At 38.4% G+C, this 15,859-nt stretch overlaps 1 protein-coding gene across 1 annotated transcript in view; it reads right to left on the reverse strand.

The window, feature by feature from the left end:
* Smp_174810 (cu/zn superoxide dismutase,putative) overlaps positions 1–1,076 on the reverse strand; it is a gene marked incomplete at its 5' end in the record, with an annotated part of 3,364 nt that extends 2,288 nt beyond the window's left edge. The window contains 2 exons of the mRNA XM_018794586.1: positions 127–326; positions 1,068–1,076. Coding sequence (XP_018647048.1) covers positions 127–326; positions 1,068–1,076 — 209 coding nt within the window. The remainder of the gene's footprint in view (positions 1–126; positions 327–1,067) is intronic.
* Between the last annotated feature and the right edge of the window lie 14,783 nt (positions 1,077–15,859).

Here is a 15,859-nt window from a genome sequence, read left to right on the forward strand (position 1 = left end):
GACCAATAGCAGTCCTAAATAACAATGAGGAAGATACAAGTAAACAAGATCGATTGGATTTAACAAGTTTGTAGTTATGATTTTTCAGGTAGACTTTGTTAAAGAATTTTTCAATTTAATGTTTACCTGTTAAACGGATTAAAATGTGGTCCGGCATCATTACATTCATTACCTAATGCACCATATTCATGTATATGAACACCCAACAATTTTTTTGGCGGCAAACCTGACACAGATCCAGTCACTCTGAGATTTGAGCCATGTTTTGTGAAATACACAGTTCCAGAATACGGTGGCGTAACAAAAGTGGCTATACTGAAAACAGTCTGGAAGCATTGAGGAGTTCCTAAAAATAAATATTATATGTAGAATTTAATTTGTCCTACAGATATACTATTAGAACTTTAAACGCGATACTGGCGATCCCAGAGTCTATGTGAAAGTTATAGTCAGAATAAGGACAACTTGGCTTTAAACTTTATCTCTTTCTAAACATAAAAACAATTAAATTAGTACAATGATTAAAGAATTACAGTCATTAGGTGAAACGCACAAACGTACCGACCAGTATTGAGTGTTTTATCAAAATGAATAAAAATTATGAGTCACACCAATACTAGAGGATAATAACGTCTTTAAATTGGTAAGTCACACGCAACAGGAATAGTTCACAGACAGATCGGACCAGATTAACGTGGTCGGAGCTTAATCAGAGATTTGATTGGTTAGTTATGAACATAACTAACATTATATATATAATAATCCGATAAAGCATTTTCAGCCACAGTTTGTTTATTTTAACCATAGAATTTGTTCGCTTGAACCAGCAATACATACATAAATCTAAAACTAATTCATCAACCTTGACCTGATATTTCATTAAAGTTAAACTATTATCAATAATTTTACATAATAAAGTGTTCTATAATATGAAAGTAAGCAAACAAACACCTCTGTACTAATATATGGAAACAATGTCTTACAGAAAGTTATTTTACTTTAATGCGCATAAAAATCCTAGAGGGATCCTAGCCTTGAACAACTCATACTTTGGCAATATCACTCACATTTGCCATAAACACCATATGATTTATAATTAGATCGTGCTACCATTTTTAGTGTCTATTAGCATCTGGACTATTCTATAAATATTTTTTTTCTAGCATCCATGGTGGGTGTTGTATACTAACACATATAACGTACCTTGAAATGAAGTTCAGTTGTGTAATATCGAATCAAGTGGTGTTACATCATACACGTATTAACGATTACCGACTGAACGAATGTGACCGTATCCAGGAAAAACAGATTTAAGCATTTTATCGAATTCTGTATCACTTTAATTTTCATGAATCTTATTCATTACTTATTTACTTACGCCTGTCGCCCCTCGTGGAGGAGCATAAGCCACATACCAGTATTCTCCATCCAACCCTGTCCTGGACATTTCTTACCAGTTATTCCCAGTTGTTATTCAGGCTTTTCACATCTGCTTCTATTTCCTGACGTACTGTGTTATTTGGCCTTCCTCTTTTCCGCTGACCTTCAGGATTCCAAGTTGAGGCTTGCCCCGTGATGCAGTTTGATGATTTCCTTTAAGTATGTCCAATCCACTCCCAATGTCTTTTCCTAATTTCCTCTTCAGCTGGAAGCTAGTACCTTCTTGACGATGGTTGTAGTAGTTCTCCACGTTTCAGATCCGTACAATAGGGCTGTCCTGACGTTCGTATTGAAGATTCTCACTTTGAAATTATTTGATAGTTATTTTGAGTTCCATATGTTCTTCAATTGTAGGAATACTGTCCTTACTTTGTCGATCCTCGTTTTTACATCTGCATCAGATCCTCCTTGTTCACCAATGATGCTTCCCAGGTACGTGAAAGTTTCCACCAGAATTTCTCCATCAAGTGTGATTGGGTCGGTGTTCTCTGTGTTGTATTTGAGAATCTTTCGTTTTCCGCCTGTAGCTCTTCTAGAGTGACTGCCGGTCCAAAGCCCGGGTAAAGGAGGAGGGTTGGGCATGAGGTTAGCCACCCCATCCCGTAGAAAACTAACCTGCCAAAAAACGCTAGTCAGAAAAAAAGGATCTTATTCCGTGGTCGTTATTTATTCGCTATTAAACATGACATGAAAAGAATGTGATTACAATATTATATTAAATTTTTGGAGATATCTCAGTCACAGGAAAATGGTCATCTCAGTAAACACAGATCCTTCAACTGAGATATTCTTTTTTGGTTAATGAAATAATTGGAAAAATATCAGTAGGTTCATTTAGTTTGTAAGTCGATAAGAAATCGGATAAGACTAAAATGTTAAATTCAGAAAGTAAAAGTCATAAGGTATATTATCTGCAACCATCTGATTTGATGAATTCAGTATGCAAGTTGTTTTAAGGGAAAACATATAGATCATACTTTACTAAATTTTCATAATAAATAGTCAATGAACCTGTTTTCTATAAATAAATACACTTGATACATCGAAATGGACAAACATTTATCGGGATTAAGTTCTAAAAAGGTGAATTCCGATCACTGAGGCTATTAAAATTAGTTCACAAACATCGCCTATTTCTAAGTAATCTACAGAATAAACACCATTAGATGGGTAGATCATTTTTATTTCTACAGTGTTTAGAATATTCAAATTACGTATACCACTGACTTAATGTTGTCTTCATTTTTCTAGGTTATTACTCTTCATAACAATGACAAATTTGTGATGCAATAGATAAATTCTGAAAAACATTTCACACTTGAAAATCACGAAAATCGTAAACTAGATAGAAACTTACTTCCTGACCCCTTTACATTTGTTATAAATAACAAGATATATATGTACAGCAGCATTATAGGTAATCCACTAGATTAAATGTTATAAAATTCAAGAATATATACCTGAAATGTACGTACATTTATCTATGTAAGCAGTGACTAAGTCACTAATTAAATGACCAATTACAGAACAGATAGTATAATCAATCTAATTATATTTAAGAGATGACATAGAAACATATGTAATTCCACTCAAAACCAAACGCAAAATTATCTGTACTTTGTGAAAAGAACTTTTGACCTGATGATAGTTTATTCGTAAAATACGGAAATTATGTTACTGATCTAAGTTAACAACATTGTTAATACTATTGATAATATGATAAGATAAATTTTTAAGTAAGTTACACAAGGGGGGGGTAATATAAAGACAAACACTTTCAACAGTAACTGAAATTCGTTACATTGGGCGCACAACTAGGCAATTCCATCATTAAATTTCTGAGTATAATCATTCAGTCAAGTAAAGAACGGAAGAGGATAATGAAAAAAATCTGTTTCTGCATACTGAATGTATATTGTTAGAAGTTATTTTATTCTACTGAACTTGCTTTAGGCTAACAGACTTTAATTTTTATATACAGCCAAAGTTATAAAGATCTACATAAATGGACTTGCTCTCTGTATTCAAAATAAATTTGAACGGATTATTTATTCATCCTGACCATCTGCCTAATTACAAACTTAAACTTTCAATTTCATTTTTAGTCTTAAAATTACACTTTTATTATATTAACTGATCAATTGTCTGACTATTGGATACGTTTTATAGTCAACTCATTATCTGGGGTTCATTGACCGGACACAATTTAGTTGGTACTGACTTTATGTTTAAAAATAAAACATAAATATTAGTATAAAGCCGTGATGAGGACATAATGGAAACAGATATTTCTTTGTTTATTTTTAATTTTTGTTGTCGGACTAACAATAATTAATTTATTATTATAATGATTGCAGCATTTAAATATAGTACTTTGTTGGTCTTCCGACGTTACAATGAATAATCAAATAAAGATGGAGTAATGAATGTCATTTTCACTGTGCAAAACTAAAATGGCTTTAACTTTTTAATTCATATATTTTGGTTATTTTGATCTTCCCATTTATGTTTAGGACTATAACTAATGGCACTTTTGGCGTTACGGCGTCCTGTGAGGATCACATCAACATCGCCAGTAAGCTCCAAGAATTTTTGAGCAGAAAGGGATGATGACTAGCACTTAGCTACTGAGTCCAGATAGTGGATAACGCGATGGCGTTTGAAGCGAAAGGTATCAAGTTTCAGTTAGAGTGAGTATCAACTCCATGATGGAGGCACACCTAGCTGACGGACTGAAGCAGATACGTTACGAATCCACGAGCACGTATCCCATGAAAGCTAAAACAGTTTAGAGACCCAAATGACTACTATTTAACGTATTAGTTTGTATATTTTGAATGAGTATTTGTTCAAAAAGTGATAATCAGTACCTTTATTTTATTTTAATCATAAGCAACAGTTGATTCAATAATCTTTGCTACGTTGTATGATCCATGAATTACAGTCACTTAGTTATTTACCTATTACTCAGCTTACAGCAAATACATCACAGTTATATACTTATTGCGAAATATTTATTTATCCTAGGTGGTGAAATCACTTGTTACCACTTATTTGCTTTGGTTATATTCTGATGTCCGTCAGTAGTATTGTTGTGAATGAGAACACAGGTGAGGACAACCAACTATATTTAGCACAAATTACAACGTTACTTGGTAAAATACGAAAAACCATGCTATGATACACTATTTGCAAAATGTTCTTCAATTGCTTCAGGCTTCATTGTTCCTGGATTTCCACACAAATTGCTTTTTATTTCTGTTCTTCTCTTCTTGATCTTCTCAATCTTCTGCTGTCAGATATTCTATTCCTTACTCACCATATATACTACTTATGTCGATATCAGTAGCTCACACCACACTCGTCCCCCCTTTTAATAAGCTGTTCTCGCAATCTTTCTGATCGGCGTACCATTGTCTCCTTTGGTGCTGTTCGTGACTCGTGCTCATGACGTTCTTGAAACCATCTCTGTAGTAGACTGGCATTTACACGCCTCTGCTTGTCTTCTCTCCGGATCGTGTAAACTGGGCCGCGTCTCTCCGTGATAATGTACGGTCCCTCCCATTTCGGGATCAGCTTTCCTGACCCTGGTCCCCCTTCAGTGTTAGCTCTCCGTTCTCTACACTTTACCAGGTCCCCCACTCTAAAAGGCTTCCACGCTCTTCTCTGCTGTTCTGCCTTCTTGATGTCTGATATTTGTTTCTTTTTCACGTTCTTTATTGCCTCCGTCCTCTCTTTCCTTAATCTTGTTGCTGTCCACTTCTGCTGCTGTGGCCACGTCTTATTATGCATCGGAAGTCGTGGCTGTCTACCATACATCAGTAGGAAAGGTGATTTCTTGGTTGTTCCTTGGATGGAGGCACGATGCGCCAGCAAAATTAGTGGTAACTCTTTCTCCCAATTCCCTCCTTTAGATGCTAACCATTCCTTTAATGTCCGGTTGTTTCTTTCTGTAAGCCCGTTTGTCTGAGGGTGATACGGTGTAGTTCGTATCCTCTTGATGCCGAACTGCTTTAAACGGGCCTTAAACTCGTCACTTTCAAAACAGGGACCCTGGTCGGTTAGTATCATCTTCGGTACTCCATGACCCGCTACAATGTGCCGGATTATTACTTCGGTCACTGTTTTCGCCCGCTGGTCGGCAATCGGTACAGCGTCGACCCATCGTGTAGCATGTTCCGTCATTACTAGTAAGTATCGGTTGCCGCTATCCGTCTGTGGAAATGGTCCCATCACATCTACTGACCATAGATCACCGACTGCGGTTACTGGGACCGACTGCAATGGCGGTTGCATGTATCTATCGCTTTTCATTAATTGGCACTGCTGGCACGTCAACACATATTGGGCCACATCGTCTCTCATGCCTGGCCAGTATGCACTTTGCCGTAGTAAATCTGTCGTTCTTGCGATACCTGTGTGCGCTACCTGATGGCATTCGTGTATCATCTTACGCCGCCAGTCTTTCGGGATCACAGCCACCCAATTTTTGTCATCATCCTGCCAGACCAGAGCTCCATATGTGTTCACTTTCAGTCTTTCCTTTTGACGAAGCAACATTATTACCTCCTTGTCCATTGCTCGTTTGTCAACATCTGCCTCCTCTCTTATCACTCTGATTACCTCTCGAAGTTTAGGATCAGATTTCTGTTGCCGGACGAGTTCTAGTGGGTCTCCCTCTATACTGTTCACTGCGTATGCTGTCAATGGAAGCTCGGCTTCCATGTCTGGTCTTGACAGGTAGTCCGCCATTACATTTTCCTTCCCTGGAACATGCCCGATACTGAAGTCATACTCCTGCAGACGTATCATCCATCGCGCCAACTTCCCACGTGGGTCTCGTGCTGTTTGTAGCCACTGCAGAGGTTTATGGTCAGTCTCGATGTGAAATCGTCTACCTAACAGATATGGTCTCCACTTGTCTACTGCCCACACAATCGCTAAACACTCCTTTTCGATCGTTGAATACTTCTGTTCCGCAGGCGTGAGAACGCGACTTGCGTATTCCACCACTCTATCAGACTGACTTAAAACGGCACCTATACCATGGTCGCTTGCGTCTGTTGTCACTGTAAACGGTTTCTCCAGTTCGGGCAGTCTTAGCGTCATCTGGCGGTCGTCCAGCATGTTTTTGATTTGATTAAACGTTTGTTGGGCGATTTCAGTCCACGAAAATTTAGTGTTACTCAACAACTTATAAAGGGGTGCTGCTATTTCGTTGAAATTCCTGATGAACCGACTGTAGAACGCCGCCCTTCCCAGGAACTGTCTCAATTTCCTTTTCGAATTCGGTACTGCGACGTTCTTTATAGTCAGAATTTTCTCCGGCAGTGGTTTTATTTCTCCATTTCCCACTTTATGCCCCAACAACGTGATGCTACTTTTCGCCATCTGTGACTTGTCCTTATTAATTCGAAGTCCGAATTCTTCAATTCGCTGTAAGACCGCTTCCACATGCTTGACATGATCTGTTTCTGTCTGGCTGTATACAACTACATCGTCGCCATACACTTCGACATTATCCAGATCCCTGAGCAGTAGCGACATTAATCTTCTGAACGTAAATGGTGCACCCGCCAATCCAAACGGCATTCGTCTAAATTGATATTGTTTATCACGTATGGTAAATGCTGTCTTGCTTCGATCGCTCTCTTTTATAGGCAGCTGCCAATAACCAGACCGCAAATCCAACACTGTAAACACCGTGGCATTCTGTAGCCGATCTAATGTTTCCACTACTGTTGGCATTGCACACGGCTTTAGTTTCGTTATATTATTCAGTTCTCTAAAATCAACACAAAATCTATATTTCCCATTCGGTTTCTTTACCAAGAGTACCGGTGAGCTATATGGGCTGTCCGCCTCCTCGATTATTCCTTCTTTCAGCATCTCTTGGACCTGTCGATTTACTTCAGCCTCTAAGTGCACAGGGACACGACGTGTTGTGAATATACTTCCTCCATTGTTCTTTATCGGGATTTCGTGCTTTACTTTGTCGCAAAATCCGTACGGTTCTCCTTCTCCAGTGAACAGTTTCGCATACTTTGTGCACAACTCGGTGATGTTTGGTTTCTTCGTCGAAACGGCTGTTGCCACTCTAACCTCAGCCACCTCGCTACTTCCATGTATTGGGAATGATCCGTACTTCGTGACCACCTTACCGCTTTTTAGGTCGACTATGGCTTTTACTTCTCTTAGGAAATCTGCTCCTAATATTGGTCTCGACAGGTATGCGGTTACCACGAACGGAAAACTTATCTCCGAACCATCCACTTTTACGATACTGTTAGACACGCCCAATACCTCTAACATATGCCCTCCTATAGTGTGAACTGCGACTTTACACGGCTTGAATCTCTTACATTGCTCTTTACCTATTAACGAAACTGCTGCCCCTGTATCGATTAGGCACACTAAATCTAGTTCATTTACGTTCACTCTTGCATAGACTGCCCCTCTATCTACTAATGCAACAACCCCCAGATCCCTAGAGTAAGAAGGAAACACGTAACGTCTAAAATATCTCCGTTTTCGTCGTGTTGGACAGTTTATCTTCCAGTGTCCTGTCCCTCCACATGCGAAACACTTATCATTCCTTTTACGAGTCACTCGTAATGCCGCAATCTCGTGCTGCAGTTCTTCAATCTTCTTCTCAATGCTGCTTATCTCCTGACTTCCGCACGCGACCGGAGCTACTGTTCGTGTCATCAACTGTCGCGTCACCTTTGCAAGCTCACTGATATCCATAGGTTGCGCGGCGTGTACCAGTCTCAGCTGCTGGGAAACGGCAACTGGCACGCTCTCGATAAACTGCGACGCCAACAACTGTGCCTCCGACTCCTCATCCAGATTTGGCAGCGCGCGACGCAGCAACTTGGTAAGCTCCACGGCCAGCACCAGCGGATCACCATCGATCGGCAACTTCGCCACTCGGAACTTCTGCAGTGCTTCTTCTCTGTCCACTGGGCTATCGAACCCCACGATCAACCGCTCCGTGACCGCCTCCCATGTCGTCTTACCGCCCGCACCGTCCAGGCTGTCATATACAGCTCCCGCTCTGCCTCTCAGCAGCGTCCCCAGCACCACCGTCTTCGCCTTCGGCTCCTTCACTCCCACCAGCTCCGCTACAGCTTCGAACTCCTTCAGGAAGCCCAGAACATCTCCGTCTTCAAATCCCTTCGGCCATGGGATCTCCATCCTTGGAGGCAGCGACACCAAATGTTGTGAATGAGAACACAGGTGAGGACAACCAACTATATATTTAGCACAAATTACAACGTTACTTGGTAAAATACGAAAAACCATGCTATGATACACTATTTGCAAAATGTTCTTCAATTGCTTCAGGCTTCATTGTTCCTGGATTTCCACACAAATTGCTTTTTATTTCTGTTCTTCTCTTCTTGATCTTCTCAATCTTCTGCTGTCAGATATTCTATTCCTTACTCACCATATATACTACTTATGTCGATATCAGTAGCTCACACCACAATAGCATCCAGTTTGTGATATCAGTTATGTTTTATTTTTAAAAAAAAGTAACTGCAATATATCAACCTTGTTGAACGACTTACTATGCCTGTTATATCCGATCTATATTATATTATTAAAATGTGTGTGATTGGCTTGTGAGAAATGATTTCTATCTATCATCTTATTATTATTATCAAATATTGACTAGGTATTTAATTACACCCATCTATGTATCATATAGAAATGATTTCATGGACTGAATTTTTTGTCATTACAGTATTTCATTCATAACTTATTCTTAATTACTTGACTGGATAAACGTGGTTGTGGAAGTCAAGATACAAAGCTTAATAATACTTCTTCAACGTAACTATTGCGTAGTGACATTTCTTAGTATCATTATTTGAATATTGTCAAGTAGATTGGTGAATTAATGTTTAAAGCATTTGGTTTGAGACCAATAGGTTACAGGCTATTTCAATCTATGGAACTGAGTAATATCATTGATTCTATTAAAAAAGCTTTATGATCCAAAAAGGCGTGCATCAGTCTATACATGATAAATGACCAACATTATTTAGAAGAAAGTGAGTACCATGTAGGGCCTAAAGGCATCTAAGGGTGGGAGATTACAACATTTCTGTTATAAACACTGGTTGATAGATAGAGTAAAATTAATAGAGCTCAGATTAGAAGTCGAATGCGGATATGACTTCAGTATAACTGAATAGTTATTTTAAGATTCTAGAGAATTCAATCAAGAATTATCTTTGTTCTTTTTATGTATGCCTATTGGTATTCACAAGTAAACTGATAGACATAAGGTAATACGAGAGGGAAATTCATTCACTGTTAACTGACACAGCGAGCAGTTTACTTGGTACACACAAACTAGGGCAACAACTGAATGTACACTTACTTCAATAAAGGCATGTATCAAAAGGCGATTTAATGATAAAAATAATACTATTAATATATTAACTGAATAAATATAATAAACCCATGGTGGTTGAACGTAATCAATAGGAAACCCTGCACCTAGGTTTCATGCTACTTGGCACTCGTCAGTAAGGTGTGCCTGTAATCTTAAGGGAACTGATGCTCCCTGAGGATTCGATCGCGTGTCACCCAGTCAGAGACGTTACCACAGAGTTGGTCACTGGTCGATAAGATTAGATCTGCACTAAGAAGGACCTGACATATATGACATTGATCACAACCTAGTGATCAATCAATTATAATTAACCCATAGCTAGAATTTAATGAGTGAATATCAACAAGGGAAAGAGAATGATACAACAAAGAAGCTTGCTAGAAATTATCGTAAACCAGAACGACTAGTGAAAAAAAGGAAGGTAAGATAATCACCAACATCGAAGAACAACGAAACAGGCGGGTAGAACACTTCAAAGAACTCTTGAATCAACCGGCTCCACTGAACACACCCGACATCAAAGTGGGATCCACGGACCTCACAATCGATGTTGGCTCAACAACAATTGAAGAGATCAGTATGGCCATCAGACAAGTCAAGAGCGGCAAAGCAGCGGGATCAGACAACATTCCGACAGAGGCACTGAAAGTAGATGTAGCAACAACTGGTTTACATTCTAATGAACGCCAAAAGTATGAAATCCTATATGCACATTTGTAACAAACTGAACGAATTATGCCCAACTTTAAATCTATCAGCTATTATAACGGATTATGAACATTCAACTTTAACAATATTTCGACAAGTAGATTCAAATGTAGTACAACAAGATTACTTGTTTCATCTAGGTCAATGTATATAGCGAACATTACAAAAATTAACAAACCTTAAACCAACTTTATAGGAAGTGAAAATAACAATAGAGATCGAAATAATGTAGTTGTAGTAATAATGAGAATGACTAAACCATGGGAATATGATTTAAAAAGACTGAGTAGGAAGACAGAGTGAATGCATCTGTGCTAAAGTGAACAATTCTGAGCCATTTTACCCGATGTATCGAACTTCTGATCATAATTATCTCATGGAGCCTTACCAGATAATCTCCTAACATGGCTGAGATCAACAGTCAATGACTTCATGGACTTACGACACGTTTTGTTTTGGCTTCGCCTAACTTTCTTACAATCTATCTATACATCGTTCGTCGAGGTAGGCAATGGTTAGGCATACGTGACAAATATTCTAATTACTTCAAGCGACTAAGTACCAATACCTTATCAGTCTACTTGTCACCTTTGGAAAACACACTTTACCTAACCTTAACATCGCTCGCTCATCCATTCCATAAAACGTGAGCAATACTTTGAATACAAACATGATTGAAAGTCTTCAAAGTACGTACGCCTTCTACATTCATAGAAAATATGTCATAGACCTAAAGTAGAACAGACAGGACTTTTGTGAATCATATACACCCTTCGATTCGGAAATGAACAACTCACCCACACCAAAAGTGAGGCAAACACTAATCGGGATCTAAAACTTTGAAAATATCAGCCATATTTACATCTGTATTACTTGTTCTTAATTTACTGTATTTGTTCAGTTGTTTTCGAATTGCACTTAATAACGCCCATTATCAACTGATTTTCAGCCTTATTTAAAAATACCTCAATATAGTCCATTAGTCAAAAATCAACCATTCCAGTAATTTCATAAATACTGTTCCTTTTAACATAAAGAAATATGACATTGTTTAATACATAAAATAATCTATCCAAAGTAATGAGATTGATAGTTAACTAAAAGTAATTCTACTACCGTGTTGTATGCTCTTTATATGTTGACCACTTTATTTATCTTGGGAGTCTCATCAGCCCTTGTGATCTGATGTGTGACGAGATCTCAGCACGTATATAGAAAACTCGTCTAGCTTACGCCAACTTGCGTCGTTATTGGTATAGGCGAGATATCCATCTACCAATCAAAGGACGGGTTTACTGTACAGCAGTTCGTTCCGTCCTACTTCATGGCAGTGAAACATGGCCGGTAAAATTAAAGGATATTAGTAAGCTACTAGTGTTCGATCATAGGTGTATTCGAAGCATTGCTCGCATATCCTGGGACCACTGGGTGAGTAATGTAGTTGTTAAGAAATGGGTACTAGGTAAGGATGGCAAATCGATTGATGAAGTAGTGAAATTTCATCAACTGAGATGGGTGGGATACGTGTTACGTATGCCCAACCACCAACTGCCTCGACGTGCAATGTTTTATGGTGTAGGGGTAGGTTAGAAGAAAGCTAGAGGCAGCCAGATCAAAACGTGGCACAAATCCATGAAGTCACTGACAATTGGACTAAGCCATGTTGGTAGGTATAGACTACCTGGTTGGGATTCGCGAGATGATAGCAATCGATGGTTAGAGACCTTGAATGACATGGCTCAAAATCGTTTGCAATGGCGAAGGTGCATCCACTCTTTGTGTTCTGCCAAATTCTAATCTTCTGAATTCTTCATGTCTCTATCTTTTTTTCTCTTTTCAAATTTATTTCACTGGATTATACTCCTTCAATAACATCTTCAAACCCTAATCATTCACATTATTGCTTATACTCTTACTGCTTCTACCACTATGAGGTTTGAATCGACGACTGCATCTCTGTGCTAATGTGGTATGGAAACTGGAACTGATGTACGCACGTACAAAGTTCCACGTTGTGACTTACTGACTGAAGTAGTATGTAGCAGGAACTGGAAGTAGAACATACTGGCAGAAGAGAAAGATGACGGAAATGACAAAGAAAACAGAAAGCAATTGAGGTAACAATAGGAATAGAAGAATGAAGAAGTTAATATATTGTTTTCATTTTTCACAAATGTAGTGTGTAGTTTCCATCAGTATGAATGACTGTGATCAGCCCAAGTCTTCGCTCGTTGCGCCACCATCGTCTTGACAGCTGGTGACTAGTATCGTCTACTTTACATAATACAGATTGGTTTATCTAATATTTTGTATGAACAAATATAAGTCGTTTCATTGAAAGCAGCTGATCTGTAAGTATTTACAGAAATGAATTACTCATTAGTTTGTCTCATATGATTTAAAAAGAAACAATCATTTGACTAGTGATCATGAAATAGCGTACTTTTACAATGGTAAAAATAAATAATTATTAATTTAATAGTTGAATTCATGAGTTAATTAAAGCTAGATCACCATGGAAAACCTGAAAGCACTAAATGAGCAGTTCGTCTTAGTATGGAACTCCTCAACAGTGTGTATCCACGGCTCCGCACAAGAGACTTGAATCAAGGACCTTCGGTTTCTCGCACGAGCGCTTAACCTCTGGACATTTGGTCCGGCATCCTAAGGTGTTAATGTATAACTTCAACCAATCCACGATATTGCGCCACTGTCCACCATTGTCTTCTGTGAGTTACTGCCTCATAGCAGACACGGTTGAATTCCATTGGTCATAGTTTCTCACTAAAACTCTAGGAAATATCTATTGAAGCTCAGTCGTTTCGAGGGTAAGCGTTCATGCGCGAGCTCGAAAGTCCTGAGTCCGAGTCCCGTATGCGAGATCGTGGATGTGAATTGCTGAGAAGTCCCATAGTAGGATGATATGGTGGACCAGTGCTTCCAGTTTTCCACGGTGGTCTAGCTTTAATCCACTAATGAATTCAACTATTAAATTACTACAATCTCCACATACCCCCCTCTATGTTGAACATGAATAATCAAATCATTAATAGTATAGGTGGGTCTTTTTTCAAAAATATCAGTTTATTTTAACCATAACTATACATATTATGTAAATGGTGTGTCTCGTATAGTCGATAATAGTATGCCAGTTCTAGTGTATCTCTAAGCATCAGGTAATAGAATGGATTAAGGTTTGGCCGATTAATAATACACTATGATTAAATGATGACCAAAAATTGATTTGACTTAAATGATAAAGATGAATGTATTATTGTTAAAAAAAAGGAGTTTGAAATTAGAACAAACCTATTTTAAGAGGATTTTGCTTATCAAATGATATCGGTACGTGATGATGGTGAACTTAAGATTGAATAGAATCTTTAGAACTCATTAAACTTTATAAATCATTGTTTGACTAAGATTTTGTGAATATTCAGTCAGTCAGTCACAACGTAGAACTTCGTACTTAAGTATGTCAGTTCGAGTTGCCATACTGTGGTGTGGTCTACTTATATCTATATAAGTAGTATATGGTGTGGGTCAGACATAGAATGTATTTTGGCAGAAGACCGATGAGGAAAGAACTGAAATGAAACGCAAACGTCTGGAAAATGCATGAGCAATGGAATAAGAGAAGAAACAGTGAAGATTGAAACAATTGGTTGTTAATTTGCAAATTGACTGTTCATTGTTTGGTAATCAGAATTTATTGAGATAGTCTGTAATCTTTGCTTAAATACATTCGATTGTCCCCAACTAGTGTTTTGTTCACTACAATACTACATTAGCACAGAGATGTACTTGTCCCATAGTGGTGGAAGTAGTAAGAGTATAAACAGTAATCGGAAAGAATAGGGTTTGAAGATGTTATTCAAGAAGTCTAATCCAGTGAAATAAATTTGGAAAGAGAAAAAAAGATAGAGACATGAAGAATTCAGAAGATTAGAATTTGGCAGAACACAAAGAGTGGATGCACCTTCGCCATTGCAAACGATTTTGAGCCATGTCATTCAAGGTCTCTAACCATCGATTGCTATCATCTCGCGAATCCCAACCAGGTAGTCTACACCTACCAACATGGCTTAGTCCAATTGTCAGTGACTTCATGGATTTGTGCCACGTTTTGATCTGGCTGCCTCTAGCTTTCTTCTAACCTACCCCTACACCATAAAACATTGCACGTCGAGGCAGTTGGTGGTTGGGCATACGTAACACGTATCCCACCCATCTCAGTTGATGAAATTTCACTACTTCATCAATCGATTTGCCATCCTTACCTAGTACCCATTTCCTAACAACTACATTACTCACCCAGTGGTCCCAGGATATGCGAGCAATGCTTCGAATACACCTATGATCGAACATTAGTAGCCTACAAATATCCTTTAATTTTACCGGCCATGTTTCACTGCCATGAAGTAGGACGGAACGAACTGCTGTACAGTAAACCCGTCCTTTGATTGGTAGACGGATATCTCGTCTGCGCCATAAATGACGCAAGTTGGCAAAAGCTAGACGAGCCTTCTGTATCCGATAATTCACTATTCTCAAATTGGAGGCATTATCACGTTATACATTAACAAGGCATCCAGGTGGCCACAAGATATAACAGTTACATCTCTCATAAATCGATATCAGTTGGGATGCTATTGACAATCAGAGAATAATTGAGCAGTAATTTTGTCCTGGTATGTGAAAACTCACCCGTAAGACCTCATCAGGATTTGAAACAATGTGATTTGTCTTGAAGTAAAATTTTATGGCTTAAGTATTTCATACTTTTAACTTTAATTAAATCTCTGCGATTATCCAATGGTGTTGGTAATGAATACCATAATCTTGACTTAGCTGAACTTTTCCAGTTATGGCATATCATTAGATATTTAATTGTGGAGGTCAGTTTGATTTGTAGGTTTTTCGCATTATAGACTGATTGAAATTAGTTCGGATAACATTGCTGAATACTGTCTACAATTATTCAAACAATCATTTGCTATGTAACTTATATTCAGCATAGATTGATCTGATTTGGCGTATTGATGAAAAACAGGGAGCACTAGACAGTTGTTTAAGCATGGTATTGCTTACTTGAATCTTCCTATTGATATTTAGCACTGTAATTGATCAGTCTCTTATTGGCATATGTGCCCACTGCCTCGATATTGCCTTATGTCACAAGCACAAGCATTATAAGCAAAGATGGATGGTGGCTAGCAGTGGAATCCATACGCGTTTCATACTATTCGAGACTCGTCAGATGAATGTACGTGCATCCTAGAGTTCATGTCATTCTGGGGATTC

The sequence above is a fragment of the Schistosoma mansoni genome, assembly GCF_000237925.1.
Source record: "Schistosoma mansoni, WGS project CABG00000000 data, supercontig 0184, strain Puerto Rico, whole genome shotgun sequence".
Classification (NCBI taxonomy): domain Eukaryota; kingdom Metazoa; phylum Platyhelminthes; class Trematoda; order Strigeidida; family Schistosomatidae; genus Schistosoma; species Schistosoma mansoni.